The sequence below is a fragment of the Physeter macrocephalus genome, chromosome 9 (assembly GCF_002837175.3).
Source record: "Physeter macrocephalus isolate SW-GA chromosome 9, ASM283717v5, whole genome shotgun sequence".
Lineage (NCBI taxonomy): Eukaryota > Metazoa > Chordata > Mammalia > Artiodactyla > Physeteridae > Physeter > Physeter macrocephalus.
The window spans coordinates 8,801,300-8,820,737 of NC_041222.1; the positions used below are offsets into that span (position 1 = coordinate 8,801,300).

Consider the following 19,438-nt stretch of genomic DNA (forward strand, 5'->3'; position numbering starts at 1 on the left):
TTGCTTTGTGTATATTGAAGAATCCTTGCATTCCTGGGATAAACCCCACTTGATCATGGTGTATGATCCTTTTCATGTGCTGTTGTATTCTGTTTGCTAGTATTTTGTTGAGGATTTTTGCATCTTTGTTTATCAGTGATATTGGCGTGTAGGTTTCTTTTTTTGTGACATCTTTGTCTGGTTTTGGTATCAGGGTGATGGTGGCCTCATAGAATGAGTTTGGGAGTGTTCCTCCCTCTGTCATATTTGGAAGAGTTTCAGAAGGATAGGTGTTAGCTCTTCTCTAAATATTTGATAGGATTTACCTGTGAAGCTGTCTAGTCCTGGGCTTTTGTTTGTTGGAAGATTTTTAATCACAATTTCAATTTCATTACTTGTGATTGGTCTGTTTATATTTTCTGTGTCTTCCCGGTTCAGTCTTAGAAGGTTGTGCTTTTCTAAGAATTTGTCCATTTCTTCCAGGTTGTCCATTATCTTTATGATTTCTTTCCTTCGGCTAAGTTTGGGGCTCTTTTGTTCTTCTTTCTCTAATTGCTTTAGGTGTAATGTTAGGTTGTTTATTTGAGATGTTTCTTGTTCCTTGAGGTAGCATTGTATTGCTATAAACTTCCCTCTTAGAACTGCTTTTGCTGCATCCCATAGGTTTTGGGTTTTGGTGTTTTCATTGTCATTTGTTTCTAGGTATTTTTTGAGTTCCTCTTTGATTTCTTCAGCGATCTCTTGGTTATTTAGTAGTGTTGTTTAGCCTCTGTGTGTTTGTATTTTTTACAGATTTTTTCCTGTAATTGATATCTAGTCTCATAGCGTTGTGGTCAGAGAGCATACTTTATACGATTTCAACTTTCTTAAATTTACCAAGGCTTGATTTGTGACCCAAGATATGATCTATCCTGGAGAATGTTCCATGAGCACTTGAGAAGAAAGTGTATTCTGTTGTTTTTGGATGGAATGTCCTATAAGTATCAATTAAATCCATCTTCTTTAATGTATCATTTAAAGCTTGTGTTTAGTATTTATTTTCGTTTTGGATGATCTGTCCATTGGTGAAAGTGGGGTGTTAAAGTCCCCTACTATTATTGTGTACTGTCGATTTCCCCTTGTGTGGCGGTTAGCATTTGCCTTATGTATTGAGGTGCTCCTATGTTGGGTGCATAAATATTTACAATTGTTATCTCTTCTTCTTGGATTATCCTTTCATCACTATGTAGTGTCCTCCTTGTCTCTTGTAACGCTGTCTCTTGTATTTTAAAGTCTATTTTATCTGAAACGAGTATGGCTACTCCAGCTTTCTTTTGATTTCCGTCTGCGTGGAATATCTTTTTCCATCTCCTCACTTTCATTATGTATGAGTCCCTAGGTCTGAAGTGGGTCTCTTGTAGACAGCATATATATGCGTCTTGTTTTTGTATCTATTCAGCAAGCCTGTGTCTTTTGGTTGGAGCATTTAATCCATTCACGTTTAAGGTAATTATTTATATGTTGGTTGTAGGTTCTTCCCTTTCATCACTTTAAGTATATCATGCCACTCCCTTCTGGCTTGTAGAGTTTCTGCTGAGAAATCAGCTGTTAACCTTATGGGAGTTCCCTTGTATGTTATTTGTCATTTTTCCCTTGCTGCTTTCAATAATTTTTCTTTGTCTTTAATTTTTGCCAATTTGATTACTATGTGTCTTGTCATGTTTCTCCTTGGGTTTATCCTGTATGGGACTCTCTGTGCTTCCTAGACTTGGGTGGCTATTTCCTTTCCCACGTTAGGGAAATTTTCACCAATAGTATCTTCAAATATTTTCTCTGGTCCTTTCTCTCTCTCTTCTCCTTCTGGGACCCCTAAAATGCAAATGTTGTTGCGTTTAATATTGTCCCAGAGGTCTCTTAGGCTGTCTTCATTTCTTTTCGTTCTTTTTTCTTTTTTCTCTTCTGCAGCAGTGAATTCCACCATTCTGTCTTCTAGGTAACTTATCTGTTCTTCTGCCTCAGTTATTCTGCTATTGATTCCTACCAGAGAATTTTTAATTTCATTTATTGTCTTGTTTATCATTGTTTGTTTGCTCTTAGTTCTTCTAGGTCCTTGCTAAACATTTCTTGTGTTTTCTCCATTCTATTTCCAAGATTTTGGATCATCTTTGCTATCATTACTCTGAATTCTTTTGCAGTTAGACTGCCTGTTTCCTCTTCATTTGTTTGGTCTGGTGGGTTTGTGCCTTGCTCCTTCATCTGCTGTGTATTTCTCTGTTTTCTCATTTTTCTTAACTTACTGTGCCTGGGGTCTCCTTTTTGAAACCTGTAGGTTTGTAGTTCCCGTTGTTTTTGGTTTCTGCCCCCCAGTGGCTAAGGTTGATTCAGTGGGTTGTGTAGGCTTCCTGGTGGAGGGGACTGGAGCCTGTGTTTTGGTGGATGAGGCTGCATCTTGGCTTTCTGGTGGGCAGGTCCACGTCTGGTGGTGTATTTTGGGGTGTCAGTGGCCTTATTATGCTTTTAGGCAGCCTGTCTGCTAATGGATGGGGTTGTGTTCTTGTCTTGCTAGTTGTTTGGCATAGGGTGTCCAGCACTCTAGCTTGCTGGTCGTTGAGCGGAGCTGGGTCTTAGCTTTGAGATGGAGATCTCTGGAAAGACTTTCGCCATTTGATATTACGTGGGGCTGGGAGGTCTCTGGTTGACCAGTGTCCTTAATTCGGCTCTCCCACCTCAGAGACTCAGGCCTGACATGCAGCTGGAGCACCAAGACCGTGTCAGCCACACGGCCAGACAAAGTTCAACCAAAGTTGTGATACTTATTTCCCTTGTAGGAGTCCACATGATATTAAGAGGCACCGTGGGAGGAGTATATTTATAGCTACTATGTCTTGGGTCTTGCGATTACCTTTTCCCTTAGCGACATCACCTCCCGGCAGGTCCTGAGGAGACCAGGCTCCTGTGAGAGAGAACTGGACCCCTCAGTTTCCCAAAGCTGAAGCCCCAGTGGGTCCTGAGGAGACCCAGCTTCCGTTAGTGTGGACTCGACCCCTGGTTGTCCTGAAGCCCGGGCCATGAACATGGACTCAGCCCTGCGTGTTCCAGAAGCCAAAGACCCAGCGGGTCCTGAGGAGATGGGCCTCCTGGCAGCTGTCCACAAAGCCCCTGTTCTTAAATTAAGCGATTTCCAGGTTCTGAGCAATGAACCTGGCAGGAGAGACATAAAGATGGTAAAGATGGGATCCCTTCCCTCAAGCAGCTCACTGATTATTAAGAAAAATAGGTATCCATACAAAAATCTGAACGTGAACTGTCAGGGGCTCCTGTTCCATTAGGGTCCATTTATCTGGGAGTGTTGGTTGTCTATGGTTGGCATGATTTTTGATAGTTCAGTGCCTGTGTCTGGTTGGTAATGTAGTTATTATCACCTCTGGAAGATATGATGCATTTACTGAGATGCTGCCACATTCCAGGCACTGTGGAAGGCATCGCGATACAGTGGTGAACAGAAGACGCAGTGCCTGCCCCGGAGGGATTTACCATCACATTACTAGATTCTAGTGTTTGAATAAGATATTTTAGGAAGCATAACAAATGTAGGCAGTCTTTCTCCCTAGAGGGAGAGGGATTTACACTTATGATTAATCTCAGTGAGTGACGGGAAACAAGGAAACAAGTGGATTTCTATGCAAAAGAAATAGCTCCTATGCTAATATTAACATGATGAAGAGCACTCACTTTGGCATCACTGCAGTGATGCAGCCCTGCCAGCTCCTGGGCTGGGTAGGAGAGAGCAGCAAGGAGGTATGAACGTAGGGACCCACTGTGAAGGCCTCAGATGCCAGGCTAATCAGTGTGGACCACATCCTGTGGCCAGTTGCTCTATAACAGCTCAAGCGGTTCCAGCAGGGAGTGAGATGGGAAAGTGTGCCTACACCTCCCTCATCTCACAAGCAAACAGACAATAGCAGAGATGAGGGCTGAGACGTGAAAATGCTAAGGACATAGAGTACATAGGACTGCATGCTGTTTAGTTGCTGTAAAGGAGGAAGACAGAAGACTGAAAGTTGACATCTAGGTTTCTGGCCAGTTTAAATGGCAGTGCTTTCAATACTTAGGGGAGCCCAGGAGAAGGAAGAGGAAGAGGCTTTAAGGAGACGATAATGCATCCAGTTTTGAACATGTTGTTTTGTCATACTCATGGGATATTCAGAGAGAGATGTCCGGGAGGTTTGGGCATAAAGTTTTGCTCCAAATAAGGGCAGAGTGGGTAATAGAAATTTGGGAAGTATTGTTCTAGACATGTTAATCAAAGCCTTGAAATTAGATGTGAATAGTAAAGCCAAATAATGAGACCCGTTGGGGGCTCAGGACGTAGTCCTTAGAATTTCTTTGCTGGCCCAGCATTCTCCTTGCCAGGCAGATCCAATCTACTCATTGTACTGTGACCGTGCAATGGTCTTTAATTTTCCCAGGGAAAACTCCCCTCCTCATCTTGTGCCCTCTGTACTAGCTCTTAGCACAGCTTGCCTTGGATTCTAATTAGCTGTGGATAAGCCCGCCTTTGCCCCCTATCCTGTAAGCTCCTGCAGAGCAAGAACTATTCCTTATTCTGCTCTATGTGTGTCTCACCTAGTAGGTCATGAGTAGATGCTTGGGAAATTAACTTCAACTGATCGGCCTCTAAGTCTGTGAAACCTTTCTAGATGACAGACATTGTATATACACTATGCCACATGATCATCACAACCACCTGTGAGCTGTCTGTTATTATCCTCATCATGCACATAAGAAAACTGAGGTTCAGAAATTGAAGCAGGTCACACAGCCAATGAGGGCTGAAGCCCAAATTTGAACCCTGGATGGTCAAACTCCAAAGCCCATGCTCCTTTCCCTAGGCCCTATGAATTCAACAACACAGTATCTTCTCCGTAGCTTCTAAAGTGAGTAGAAAGTTTAGTATCATCTAAATATTATCAAAAATGACCAGCCTAATTGAGAGGGGAAGAGTAAGAATTGCCACAGTTTTGAGGAAGTGTGTTTCTTTTCATCTATACCAAAAGGGATAATAAGCCCATTTTGCAGAGAGTTAAACAAAGACCCAACAGGGGACCACTGAGCTGTCGCTACAAGCACGAAGGTTGGAAACATGTGGTTTCTTTTTCCAGCTTCTCACTTGGAAAACAACAGAATTCCCGAATTCCATGCTATTCCTGTTTCCTCACCTCGTGGACTTACGTATCTTTGGGTGTGTTTATGTTACTAGGTTTGCTGAAAAGCCCAGCGAACAAGACGGCCCTGATGCTGATCACTGTGAGCTCCTGCATCCTGGCCATGGTGTGTGGCAGTCAGATGTCCTGTCCACTCACTGTGAAGGTGACTCTGCACGTGCCCGAGCACTTCATTGCAGACGGTAAGAGCTGAGCATCGGAGATGCCCCACCCCTACTCGGCACCTTGCACCCCTGTGTGCTCCAATGTTCCCCGTGCGTGGCCCAACCTCAGAATTATATTACTAAAAAAGAGAGAGAGCATCCAAAGGCCTTAAAAGAGGTCTTTATCTTTGAAAATCCTGGATTATTTGAATGGAACTAAAGACTGCTTTTATTCCATGGGCAAGGGTAAGGTTTGTTAATAAAGAAAGAATTCAAATGTGCCTGCAGAAAGATTGAGCTACTTCAGAGAACCTACTGTTTCCTTATCATGCATGTGCATCCTATGCCTAGCTAAAAATACCGCCCCGCCCCCCAAAATAGTCTTTCCTATTTAAAAAATACGACAAAAAAGACTGTATGAGCTTTGTTGGAACTTCCTAAGTGTCCTGGATTATACTCATATCTCATTCGCTGTAAATGTCCTTTACAAGCATGTTATATCCTACCATTTACTCCTCACCCAATTAGTTTGAATTAATGAGACACTGTAGTTGCTATACTCATTCGCAAAGCATGGTCCAAGAAGCTGATTAAGGTGCTTGATATCTATTGCTAAAGTGCCCTCCAGAAAATTGTTCCAGTTCGTATACTCCAGCAGAATGTGATGTGTTTCCCCAAATGCTTGGCATTGTTATTTATTTATTTATTTTTACAATTTACATATATTATAACTTTTCCTTTGCATACCTCACAAAAAATTATGTTTCTCTATAACAGAAATGTATCCATTTGGGGGAAGAATTTTTTTTTTTTTGAAGTGTAGTTGATTTACAATGTTTTGTTAATTTCTGCTGTGCAGCAAAGTGATTCGGTTATACGTATATATACATTTTTGTATTCTTTTTTTTTTTTTTTTTTTTTTTGTGGTATGCGGGCCTCTCACTGTTGTGGCCTCTCCCGTTGCGGAGCTCTGGACGCGCAAGCTCAGTGGCCATGGCTCACGGGCCCAGCCGCTCCGCGGCATGTGGGATCTTCCCGGACCGGGGCACGAACCCGCGTCCCCCGCATCGGCAGGCGGACTCTCAACCACTGCGCCACCAGGGAAGCCCACATTTTTGTATTCTTTTCCATTATGGTTTATCTTAGGATATTGAATATAGTTTCCTGTGATATATGGCAGGACCTGGTTGTTTATCCATTCTATGTATAATAGCTTACAACTGCTAACCCCAACCTCCCATTCCATCCCTCCCCTACCCCCTCCCCCTTGGCAACCACCAGTCTGTTCTCAATGTCCATGAGTCTGTTTATGTTTTGTAGATAGGTTCATTTGTGCCATATTTCAGATTCACTTAGCACCAATCCCAAGTTATAGCATATGATATTTGTCTTTCTCTTTCTGACTTACTTCACTGAGTATAATCATCTCTAGTTGTGTCCATGTTGCTACAAATGGCATTATTTCCTTATTTTTTATGGCTGGGTAGTATTCCATTGTATATATGTACCACATCTTCTTTTTTATTATTACTTTTTATTGGAGTACAGTTGATTTACAAAGCTGTGTTAGTTTCAGGTGTACAGCAAAGTGAATACATATATACATTATATATATATATATATACGCACATACTCATTTTTTTTCAGATTCTTTTCACATATAGGTTATTACAGAATATTGAGTAGAATTCCCTGTGTTATACAGTAAGTCCTTATTAGTATTATTATTTTTAAATGTATTGAAAGCTATCATACATATAATAAAGAAGAAATATTAAGTATGCAGCTTAATGAATTTTTACATGAGTTCACCCAGACCAAACATAAAACATTTCCAGCACCTTCAGCTTCCTTATGCCCCCTCCCAGTGAATTCCATCCCAGGGATAACCACCCTTCTAGCACCATATTAGTACCGTTATTATTTTTTAAAATCTTTTTCCCATTGGATATGTATCAGATGTTTTTGAGATCCTTTATATTTGTCAGCCTTATTTTAATGCAACTCGATTTTATCTCTAATTTTTTAAGTTATAATGTTCACAGCTTAGTACCAATCCCTTCAGTATGTTCTGCGCAGAGTGGAACTTTCACCTCCTTTCTCTCCTAGACTTATAGTAAAGCATCCTGTGTTTACTCCTACTTCACCATAGAGAACTAACCCCTACTTTAAATTTTTTTAAATTATATTTTTATTGAGGTATAGTTGACGTACCATATTATATAAGTTTCAGGTGTACAACATATTTTGCCCAATTTTTAAAGGCTATATTCCATTTATACTTATTATAAAATACTGGCTATATTTCCTGTGTCATACTATATATCCTTGTAGCTTATTTATTTTGTATGTAGCAGTTTGTACCTCGTAATCCCCTACCCCAGTCTTGCCCCTCCCACCTTCCTTTTCCTCTCTGGTAAACACAAGTTTGTTCTCTATATCTGTGAGTCTATTTCTTTTCTGTTATAATCACTAGCTAATTTTATATTTTAATTTTTATTTCTATTTTTCAATTGAACTGCAAGTAAGTTTAGTATTTCTCATCTTATATGCACTCAGTTGATTTTTTGACCAAAGCAGAAGACTTTCGGTTCATCCCTATCAAATCGTATGTGCACATAAGACAGGAAAATATGGGAGTATGAAATGGCGGAGGCATAGCAGAAGTAGAAGGAACAAAATTTACTGAAGTAGCTAGGCACATAGGCTCATGGAGCTTGGGACTGGAAAAATTGCCAGAACCTGGGTGTGGCTGGAACATGGGATGGGAGAGTAAGAGTGATGAAAACCAATAGGGCAAATTTTGACCATTGTTGGAGGCATGTGAACTTACTTTTTATCACCACCAGTCACTATTCATTAATTGTAGAATCTTAGGTCTTAGAGACATCCACATTTTGAACATTTATTTTCACGCATGTAGAAATGGAGCTCCTAAGAGGCTAAGTAACTTGCTCAGGGTCATGATAAATAGTTTAATGGCTGAGATCAGAGACTATAGAATAATACAAACAAAATTCAAATACTTGCCCTATTACCTGCCACTTCCGTAGACAAGTGAATTATTTACCTCTCTGAGTCTCAATCTCTGCATCTATAAAATGGGAATGATAGTAATACCTATCTCATAGGATTATTGTGAAGCCTACAATTCCGTATTTATCAGATTTTCAGACAGCATGTAGGTGGGAAATAGCAAAATCAAAGGATTACCCAAGAAAACTGTAAAACTACTGTGGTGGCTTCAAAGGATAGACAAAAATGTGATAAATTAAAAGGTGCCCTTTGCCGATAATTCTTATTCTGATCTCTGTCATGAACTTAAAGCTTTATAACTACATGTAGACTTGTCTGCTTCTGCCTCTAGACTGGAATGTCTGTGAGGCAAGAGTATCCCTGGTGACAAACATACCGCATGGCCTGTGATGGATGCTCAATAAATATGTGTTGAATGAATGAACAGGGCCTAAATTAAAGCAGAATTATGAAAAGTTTTGTGGGATTCTTCTACCAGATGTCTAAGCAGAAAGGGGAGACTGAGTGAAGGAAAACTAAGGCAGAGGATGCATAGAAGTCAAAAAAATTGGAAATAACCATGGAATATACAAGGTTAGAGACACAATTTAGCAAACATGGCACACACCGTTAGGAGGACCTAACCCAGAGTGTGTCAGTCTCGAGGCATAATGGAACCCTCTTTCCTTACATGCTGTAATATCTTTGTAAGGAATGTACCCTCTGAAATGGGACATGTTTGTGTAAGTCTCATTTTTCTCATCTGTAAAATGGGGATTATTTTGAAAAGATTGAATGACATAATATGTATAAAATACCAACAGAGGATCTAAAACACTGGGATTGCTTAATAAATAGCAGCTGTTATTACTCTTATTCCTAAAATGATCCATAAAGGAAGAGACATCAGAAGCTGGACTATGGTCAGACAAGAAGGTATAAGAAATTATATAGATGAGAGTAGCTATTCTCAGGAAAATGGAACGGGGAGTCCATTATATGCCCCCCAACCCCTGGCCCGTGGAAGTCTTATAATGTCTTCCCAATGGAAGACATTAACACTTGAAGGTCCTCCATCTTCTGGGGATCTTCAGGAATCCAGAAAGCAACCAACACTTGAAGTCAGGTGGACAGCTGTTTAATAGTTCTAGGCAAGCAGACCTTCCACAGAACAATCGAGTGCCTCCTATGGGTGGATAATCTCTGTGCATTGCTCATTCCATTCTCCCAACAGGTCTCCAAAGTGATCTTTATTATCCCTGTTTGACAGATAAAGAAACCAGGACTTGAAAAGCAGTAGAGTCTTGCTTTCCATGGGGGTGGAACATGATCTGACAAAGAAAAAATCATATGGGTTGGACTAAGTGGGGTCTCTAGCTCTGATTTCTGGAGATATGAGAGTGTTATGCAGGGAGGCAAGAGGGGAAATGATGACGATGGTGCCTATTTTCTTGAACCCTTATCATCACTTGGCATTAATATTTATAAATGCATTGAGATATAGAATAAATACAGAGTGCAGATTGCATGTGTGTAATTAAATTATTTTTTTACATATATTATACAGCCAGATCAAAATATAGGCCCCCACCCAATGCCACTGGCTGAGTTATAAACAGCAGTACCGTCATAATGGGGCTTATCAGGACGAGAGAAACCCCTGTCAAATGGGAGAGAATCCATTGAGACAAGGCCACCCAAGGATCATGGCCAAGGCAGCTCTCACCTTTCTTACCTTCCCCCATGAAGCTTAAGCTGCCAAGCTGCCAGCCCTTTCTTAGTAGACAGAGCTCTCAGCCAACCTTGTTCATTGGGCTGTCTGTGGTGCTGAAGTATTGAAGATGGCTGAGTAATGGGTTCGGTCTTCAGGAAGAAAATGAATTTTGCACTTGTGTTACAGCATAGTTGTACTTGTTGTTTGCTGCCCGTTACAGGAAAAAGGTCAGCATGATATAGCAATATGAGTTTTATAACAAGGCAGCTCTCATCACATGGATTTGGGCTTCACCCAAATTGCTCTACAGGTAGCATTATTGATGAATGGTTATTGGTTAACATTAAAGGCTCATATGAGTTGAGATGTTAGTGTCTTCATCCCTCGAGGCTCCCATTGTATAATATGTCAGGATATATTCACCAAATTTCCTGGCCCTCTAGTAAGCCAGTAGAAGAGACAACTTTTAAAGGAATAAGCTGTCTAGATTAAATGGGTGAAATGGTTCCACTCCAGTGTGGATAGATAACACTATACCTAGAGTCCTCTGTTCCATTTTGTTCTGGTGGTTGTGCTTTAAGAAGCACAGAAGGTCAATGATATATTGGAAGGCATCCAAAATAAAGAAATTGCAGCCAAGAGATTGGAAAAACATTGTCAACACCTAATAACCCCTTAAGGAAAAGGTGGAGGAGAATCATTCTATAAGAAGAGTTGAAGGAACTTAGACAAAAAGTGAGCTTCGAATTATTGAGCATATCTGTTATGAATATGGCAGTGTTCAAAGCACTTTACATGGAGTTACTAATATAATTCTCATATCAGTACTCTGAGGTAGGATTTAGCATCCTCTTTTTGCATAAATGGAAGGTAGTTTTTGGAGATGTTAAGTGATTTGGCCAGATTAACACACAGAAGTGAAGCAAGGTATGAAAACCCAAGACTACCTTAACCTCTCATCCAAGTTTTTTCCATGTGCCATGCTTCCACAAGATTGACCATGATAATTATCATTTGTCTTGAAAAGGGAGCAGGCTTGTTCTGGAAGTCCCCAGGAAGCAAAATTAGGGCTATATGGGTGAGGAGGGTGGTCAGAGACGGGAGAAGATTGAGTCTTAATCTGGAAATGTCTTCACTTTCTAAGCTTTAGACTCATCTATAAAGTGGGGGATTATAGCAGTGCGTATCTCCTAGAGCTATTGTGAAGAATAAATAAAATAATGCTCATAAGGCTTTCAGCTCAGTACCTGAGACCTAGTAATGTCTCAATAAATCATATACATGTTAGTAGTTGTGATAATACTTTTTTAATATTGGAAGGGGGTCCTTGCAAGGTAATGAATTCCCCATCATAGGGAATTTCCTGAAAATAGATGACCACATTTCTATGAAGCCATAGAAGAAAAGTGAAGGAATGTGTTTGGCTAGGGTACAAAATATTTGGAATCAGAGCCATTTTATCAGACTATAAATTTTTAAAACACTTAAATTTTTAGGACCTTTAGAGTATGTTTGTTTATTCTTTACTTCCTCATCCCTGAGTATCACGCATTCTTTGCCTAGGCTCAGAAGTGGAGTGAGACCCAGGAATGGGTTATGGCCAGTGATGTCTCTTGACTAAATACACCCCCCTACCCAAGCACAGATTGTGTTCTTTTATGTTGATATGCTCATTGTATAAATATCTATGCCAAAATATCTGTTTGTTAAGGTCAAGTTAATGTGTTAGCCTTGACTTTTGGGTTGGACTAAGGTGTATTCAAGTCTTCTCTATTCCCTATGACTGAGGAATTGGGGTTATGCATTCTTTACCAGCCTATGAAATCCTCAAGTGGAAATGTTCATCATTAGGATGGCCTGGCTCATTAATATGCCACATTTGTAGCTGCTTTTGGACACAAAATTATATACAGTGAATCTTGTTCTACATTTATTTGCGTGCACCCCTACTTCATGTCTTTCAACCCAAGAGAGTGAGCTAGTGTGTGGCTGTGCTGTTAATAAGGAATGAGGTTCGTAAGTGACTTCAGAGCAAGTCTGCAGTGATTTGAATACATGGGAGGAGTATTTTCAATTCTTAGAAGTGGAAGTTACACCACACTGAAGGTGACCACTTAGTCACAAACCACCAGGCAACTTGTCTAAAAAGAGTAGTTCCTTGGACATCTTGCCCTCTGGAATCATCCGGAGCTTTGTTTTAAAATGTTCAGTTTTTATTGCAGACTTTTGAGCACCATGGAACATGTTCAGATATAGAAGTGCTCTACAGTATGACCTCTGCCTTTTCCATTCTTAACTCCTTTGCATGCACTTAATACTATTGAGACAGATAGACTGCCTGGCTTTGTATTACCTCATTTCTATGTATTGCAATCCTACCCATGTCTAAAACCTAACTTAATTTTCTCCTTTCTCCAGAAAACCTTCTTCAACAAAAACCCCAAAACTTCTTCAAAGGAAACGCCCATCAGAAATAATCTCTCCTTCCTTGAAAATTACATAGAACTGTATTTGTATCTTTCTAATAACCCCACAGTCTAATTTCCATCTCTGTTATTGTTATGTATTTGTCACTGGAACAACTGACATAGTCCAAAGAACTGGCCCCCTGCATTAAATCAAGCGCCTTTCCAGTCTTTTCTTGACATTGCAAACAGAGCAATCTTTTAAAATGAAACATCTCAACATGTTGCATCCTCCCATAAAACTGTTCAAGTACTTCTTATTGTACTTATTATAAAGATTGAACTCTTTAACATGGCCTTTAAGTCCCAGCAAGATCAGGCCCCTGCCTGCCTCTCTAACCTCACCTTATACCACTTTCTCTACATTGTTTTCTTAAATATCCTTGGCTGTCTCCTGCCTCAGGGCCTCTGCACATGTCTTTCTTACTCTCGGAAAATTTCTCCCCACTTCCTCAGTTTCTTCGGTACAAATTCCATTTACCCTACAGTGGTTGACCTCCCCTTTCATTTCCCGGTCTCTGTTGGGCCCATAACTATTCTTTCTCCTTGAGCCCTGCTCTCTTCCTTGATTGCACTCATTTCTATTTGTAATTATAGTCTTATCTAGTTAATGTTGAGCTCTCCCACTAGGTTGCAAGCTCCTTAATGATAGACATAATATTTGTTTGTTTTGAACATTATATTCAGCACCTGGGACAGCGCCCAAAACAGAGTGCCCCCAAAGCTTTGCTTGAATGAAAATAAATAAATAACTAAAATGATTTTAATAGCTAGTCTGAAATTTCCTCAAGAGCAAAGCCACAGTTTATTCATGCCCTAAACTCTTGTGAAGCCTAACGAAGGTTCTGACTCAGTAGACATATAATAAATTATGACTGTGAAATGAATGAAGGGAGAAAGGGCAGGCAGGTGGATGCAGATGCCCTAAGAAGGTACATTCTGGGGAATGACGGTGCAAGAAATCAGAGGCTGCCTCCTCTTCTTATGACTGACTTCAGTTCCCAAGGTTTTTGTCCCCATCCCCAAAGATAAGAAACTCCAATCAAACTCACATCTCTCCCCCTCCAACACCAAAATGAAACAAGCCTTATCCCAGAGCCCAGGAAGAGGGGAAAATATAAATTGAGCTGAGATTCAGTACACCCAGGGGGGAGGTGGCAGTGAAATACCAATAAACCATATTAATATGCTGAAATCAGGAAGAATAGGTTGAACTCCAACCCAGATTTAATAACTATACGCGAGAGAGTGCAGGAGAAGGCAGGCCTAGGTTTCAGTCAGAATTAAAATGAGATCTGTAATGAAACTGGTAATATAATTAAAAACTGTGAAAACTTTTTCCCTTCTCCCTCTTCTTGTACTTAATGGACAGCTTGCTAAACAATGGCCTGGAGCTGGTGCTGGTGCTGTGGAGAGCCCCTAGAGTGGATTCTGTTGTTGTTGTTGTTGTTGTTTTTTCCCTCAAATCTCTTCATTAGAAAAGTCTAAGTCCACAGAACCATGGAAGGAAAAAATGCTCCAAGCCATGTCTTCCTTAAATAGTAACTGATCCCCAGGTTAAAAGTGACAAAGGGCTTGAGGGGAGAACAAACCCCGGAAAACCATTCTAAGCAGCTGAACATGTTCAAGCTTTTAAAGATATCACAACAGCCATTTCAGTTGCGATTTTTTAATGGCACTTTGTGCTGTGATGTTAACTTGGCTTCCTACCAGGATGAACTGTTACTAATTTCCCTTCTTAACAAAAGGTATAACTGAGTTTGACATCCAGATTTGGAGACTAATTTCTGTGTTTTGATAGCAGATCAAGTCCAAAAATATATTAATAGGAACTAGAGGCAGAGGATGGTTGCAGGGGGTAGGGGAATTTAATTTATTCTCGTTAATAATTCTGCCGTTGTGGGCAGAAGCCCACTTTGACTTTTTGACTAGGAGGAGAGAATGGCAGGTGGGAGCTTTGATGGGATGGAGCTCAGGACTATGGCGTTAGATGTTCCATCATTGTTGGCTTGGTGTTTGCAAAGTGGTGTAGGGTTGAGGCAGTGGTGCAGTGCTGGGATAGAGAAGGTCACATGGTACAGAGGTTAGGCGCATTGATCTGTGCCCCAGCGGATGTGAGTTCTACTCCCAGTTCTCCTGATTTCTAGTTTTCTGACCTTGGTAATATTAATGCACCCCCCGCTTCTCACTTTTCTTTCCAAAAGCAGTGTTGATACTCCTTGCCTCCGCTGAGTGTTAGTGGGACTGATGAGTGTGCATGCCCTTGGCCAGCTGTGAGAATAGCTCTGATGATGAGAACGTTGTGCTTTTCCCTGTCTGTTCAGTGTTTTATTATTTTTGAAGACAAAGAGGTTGAGAAGAGGTCTTTAGTGGGTATGGCCAGGTAAGAAGAAGGTACAATTTTAGAGAGGCTTAGCTTGGCCCCAAGGAAGAAATTAAATAGTTAAAAATTCATTAATAATATCACCACTTCTTTTTTTTTTTACATCTTTATTGGAGTATAATTGCTTTACAATGGTGTGTTAGTTTCTGCTGTATAACAAAGTGAATCAGCTATACATATACTTATATCCCCATATCATCTCCCTCCCTCCCACCCTCCCTATCCCACCCCTCTAGGTGGTCACAAAGCACCGAGCTGATCTCCCTGTATCACCACTTCTTGATTCATATATAGTGCCTGTTACTTCCCTTCCTCCCTCCCTCCTTCCTGTGGTCAGCAAATATATATAGCACATCGCCTTCTCTGTGGCATGCTTCGATGCTCAGGGATGCAGATATGGATAAAACGGCATCTCTGGCCTCCCTCCGTTTGGTGGTAGTAAGACACTACCAAGCAGATGAAATAGGAAACACAGTGTGGTAAGAGTCTTAACGGGGTTTGCCGTGCGTGCTATGGGAAAATAGGGGAGGAGCAGCCAAGTACCCCAAGCTGGAGATGGGGTGTGGTGCTAAGGAGAGGATGTCTTAAGGAGGTGCTACCTGAGTTGGGTCTTAGAGCCACTGGTGCTTTCCTGGAGGTGGGTGATGGATGACACAGGCTTTCCAGAGGGATCATGGACACTTTTCACTGCATCCCTATAGACCCTGCTGCTCAGGCCTCCTGGTAATTGTGATAGAAACAACACTGTGAAGTGGTAACATTTACAGAACATTGCTAAGTGCCAGGCCCCGTGCTGAGTGCTTTGCAAAGCATTACCTCATTTAATTCTATTACCACATGCGGTAGATCCAGGCATTTCCCCCATTTTAAATTTAAGGGAAACTAAAGCTGAGGGAGTTTATGTGACCACCTCAATGTCACACAGGCAGGAACGGGTTGAGCAGAATTCTTTCAAATTAGTGGCCGCAGGATGTGGTAGACAGAGAATTATTCAATGACAAGATCAGGTTGTACCTCTGCCACAAATTCACCTTGACTTTGGGCAAATCTCTACTTCTCCAGGCTTTTTCCAGGTTTTTTCATTGTAAAATGTGGGAAGGGGAACAAGATGGTCTTAAAATTCCTCCCTGGCCTAACATTCTAACAGTAGAATGAGAAATACTGGGGTCCAGAGTCCCTCTTTACTCATCCCATTAGGTATGTGACCTCCGGAGTATTTATCCATTAGCATTTTCAGTCCTCTGCTTTCCGACTCTTGTCTGGGACAGTCTGTGGCTTAGGCAGCCCCTGAGCGAGGATCTTGGGAGCAGAGGCAGCTGAGCAAACCTTTCACAGCCCACAAGTTGCCATTTGAAGAATGCTGAGAAGGATCACAGCCAAGCTTGTGCGGGGACCGCAGGCTCCCAGGGCTGCTGGGATGAAACAGAAAGTGGTGGGGAGCTGGGCCATGGTGGGAAAGATGCCTCTCCGTCTTTTAACTCCCAGCTTCAGCTGCTGAGGGACCTTGAACATCCCGGATGCCAGCAAGAGTATGGGAGGGGGAGGATGCATCATATTCAGAAGGAAATGATGAGATGGGAGGAATAATTAAAACCTGTGTATCCCTCCTGCTTCTCTACCCCCCCGTGCTCATTCCTCCCCCTTTCCCCCTCCCCACTCCCGGCCTGTGGTGCCCAGCAGAGCCTTGCTGTTTGGCTTTCCTCCCTAGCCACACCTCTGAGTTATCTAACCCAAATATATCTGCAGCTGCACATCCTTGTTTTTTTTTTTTGTTTTGTTTTTGGCTGCTGTTGGCAACTTCCTGGAGCCTGCTAAAGTCCCTGGGCATCTCACCCTTACTTGGAATTATTCCCAGAGCCTGGACCACCCCCTGAACTTTCCATGTCTTCCCTCCCCTGCTTTCACCCTGATTCTCATTTGGACTTTATCAGTGAATCCATCCATCAAGACCGTCAGCTGACACTGCTGAGTGTCTGCTCAGTGCCAGGACTCTAGAACTCACTCAGATACTTATCTGCACTAAGGGAGTGTGAGGTAGGGGAAAGAACAGGAGATTTAGAAGCAGAAAACCTCCAGTACGAATCCGCACTCCTCCACTTACTAACTATGGATCTTGGATGAGTCACCTCACTTCTCTGAACCATCAATTTCACCATCTCTAAAAGTACAGCTCTTCGCCTCTACTTCACGGGGCGCTGATGAGGTTGAAATAGAAAGCGGTGTGAAAATAGCCTGTAACAGGTGCTCAGTAAATGCTGAGCATGCCCTCAAAGGGATTGCACTTGTTATTTAAAGTGATTGGATAGCTATAAAGCAAAAGACAACACTAGAAGGCAGATCATAATCTGGACCAGGCGGGGCATATAGTTAAGAGTCAGCAGAGGCAGAAATAGAGACACAGTTGTAGAGAACAAACGTATGGACACCAAGGGGGGAAAGCCGCGGGGGGTGGGCGGTGGTGGTGAGATGAATTGGGGGATTGGGATTGACATGACATGTATACACCGATGTGTATAAAGTGGATGACTAATAAGAACCCGCTGTATAAAAAAATAAATAAAATGAAATTCAAAAAAAAAAAAAAAAAAGAGCGAGATTGCCAGGGAAGCCTGGTATTTCCACTGGACAGATCTGGGTAAAGCTTCAAGGAGCTAGAGGATTTAATTTGCCTTGGATCTGTCCCATCGGAGGAAGCTGGATGGGCAGGGATTGGAAGTGAGACTCTGTGCTTTGTTGGAGATGATGAGAGAGAGTGAAGGCAAGGATGACCTTCCAGGCGGAAGGAACAGTGAGAGCAAAGGTGTGGCAGGAGCAGGTAGCATCCAGAGCATCTGCGGCTCTATGGGGCTTGAGCGGGACGAAAAAGAGGAGCAGATGAGAAGAGCAAGGGTCTCTGTGTTGGGCTTTTACCGTGGAGGTGGTCAGGGGTCACAAAGCCGCTAAAGGGTTTTAAGCAAGGGAGTATAAGTAAGGTAGTTGCTTAAAAGACAATGCAGTGTGGCAATTCAGAGTTCAGGCTGTAGAGTCCGATGTATCTGGGCTCAACTGCTGGTTCCATGAGTTACTAATAGTTATTTGATGTTACAAATGTTACTTAACCCTCCGGTGTGTTTCTTAATCTGTGGAGTGGACATAATAATAATTAGCTCCCTCTTAGGAAATTTAAATGAGATAATATCTCTCTAGTATTTAGTAGAATGTTTGGCAAGCCCTAAACACTGGAGAATACTTGTTTTTATTGACATCATCATCTTCATCACTCTCTCCTAGGCTAAGTTATTCTCCCTCTTAAATGATCCTGAACTTTTCTTTTTTGCACTCAGCACATTCACAATTGCTTATTTGATGTCTAATTTGGTTAAGAGTCTGAGCTGTAGATTCACACTCCCTGGGTTCAATACCTGGCTCTGATATTTCCTAGCCATGAAGCATCGAGCTAGTTATTTAATTTCTAAGCCCTTGTTTACGCATCTTTGAAAGGGGGATGATAAAAATAAACCACCTCAAAGGGTAATCAAATGATTGTATATGAAGCACTTGACAAGGGCTCGACACATAGTTGAGACCTGGGAAACAGTACCCCTGATAATGCTACTTTAAACCCCTAAGAGCTAAGATTGTAGCTGTCTTGTTCTTGTGGAGTTTCCAGTACACAGTCAGGGTTCAATACAGATCTGTGGACAGACTGACCACAGTGTAGAAGGTGAGTCTGAGGGCCCAAGACAGAAGGCAAGCTATTTATTAGGGGGCTGTTACATTTAGTCTATATGGTAATGTCTGAACGAGGGCATTAGAAGTGAGAGTGAAGATAAGGGAGTCCTATGGAACGAGAGCAAGGAAACTTAGCAGCTCATTGCAAGGAGGAGCCAAAGAAGGAAAGGAGTCAAAGGCTACTTGACATCTGCCTCCTGGGATCCCTTAGAGGCTGGTGACCCCAGACATCAAAATAAGAGTACTTTTTGCCAAGCTGTGAAGTGCATGAACACCAACAGCAGAGTGCATGGGTTCAAGTCCTCACTCCACCTTCCCTATGATGCTACTTCATCTTCGGAAAAACAGGGATGCTAATGCACCGGGAACCAGACTGGGATCCTGGGGATTAAGTGGTTGTTAAATGCAAGAGGCTGGCCGTGGTAAACACACGCAAAAGCTAGCTATTATTTCTCTTCTGCTCACGCACCAGCTTTCCTACGTGAGATCAAGAATCAGGAGCCCACCTCTTGGTTATGTTTGTAGAAAAGAAGGAAAGAAAAATGCAAGGAACTTTGAAGAACACACCGTCTTAGGACCTTTACAAATCCTACCTGGATGGAAATTATTAGTAAGAGATGTCACTGTGCTCTGTGAGCAAAACTAATTTGCCAGATCTCTGAAGGCTGCGCTCCTGAAGGTTTGAATCATTTGAGTAATATTTCAGGTGAAGTCTCATCACAGTCTTCGGGCCAGGATGGAGAATGGAGAGAGTGATCAGTCCTGACCCTCACACAGGTGCGGACATGACCGGTGAGTGTGAAGGCTCCGGGGGTGGCCGTTTC

The 19,438-nt window shown here is 41.8% G+C and overlaps 1 protein-coding gene across 3 annotated transcripts in view; it reads left to right on the forward strand.

Moving 5' to 3' along the window:
- ASTN2 (astrotactin 2) overlaps positions 1-19,438 on the forward strand; it is a 961,664-nt gene that overhangs the window by 401,278 nt on the left and 540,948 nt on the right. For all 3 annotated transcript variants that reach the window (XM_024126377.1, XM_024126379.2, XM_024126378.1), the window contains one exon: positions 5,219-5,365. In XM_024126377.1, the coding sequence (XP_023982145.1) occupies positions 5,219-5,365 (147 nt within the window). The remainder of the gene's footprint in view (positions 1-5,218; positions 5,366-19,438) is intronic.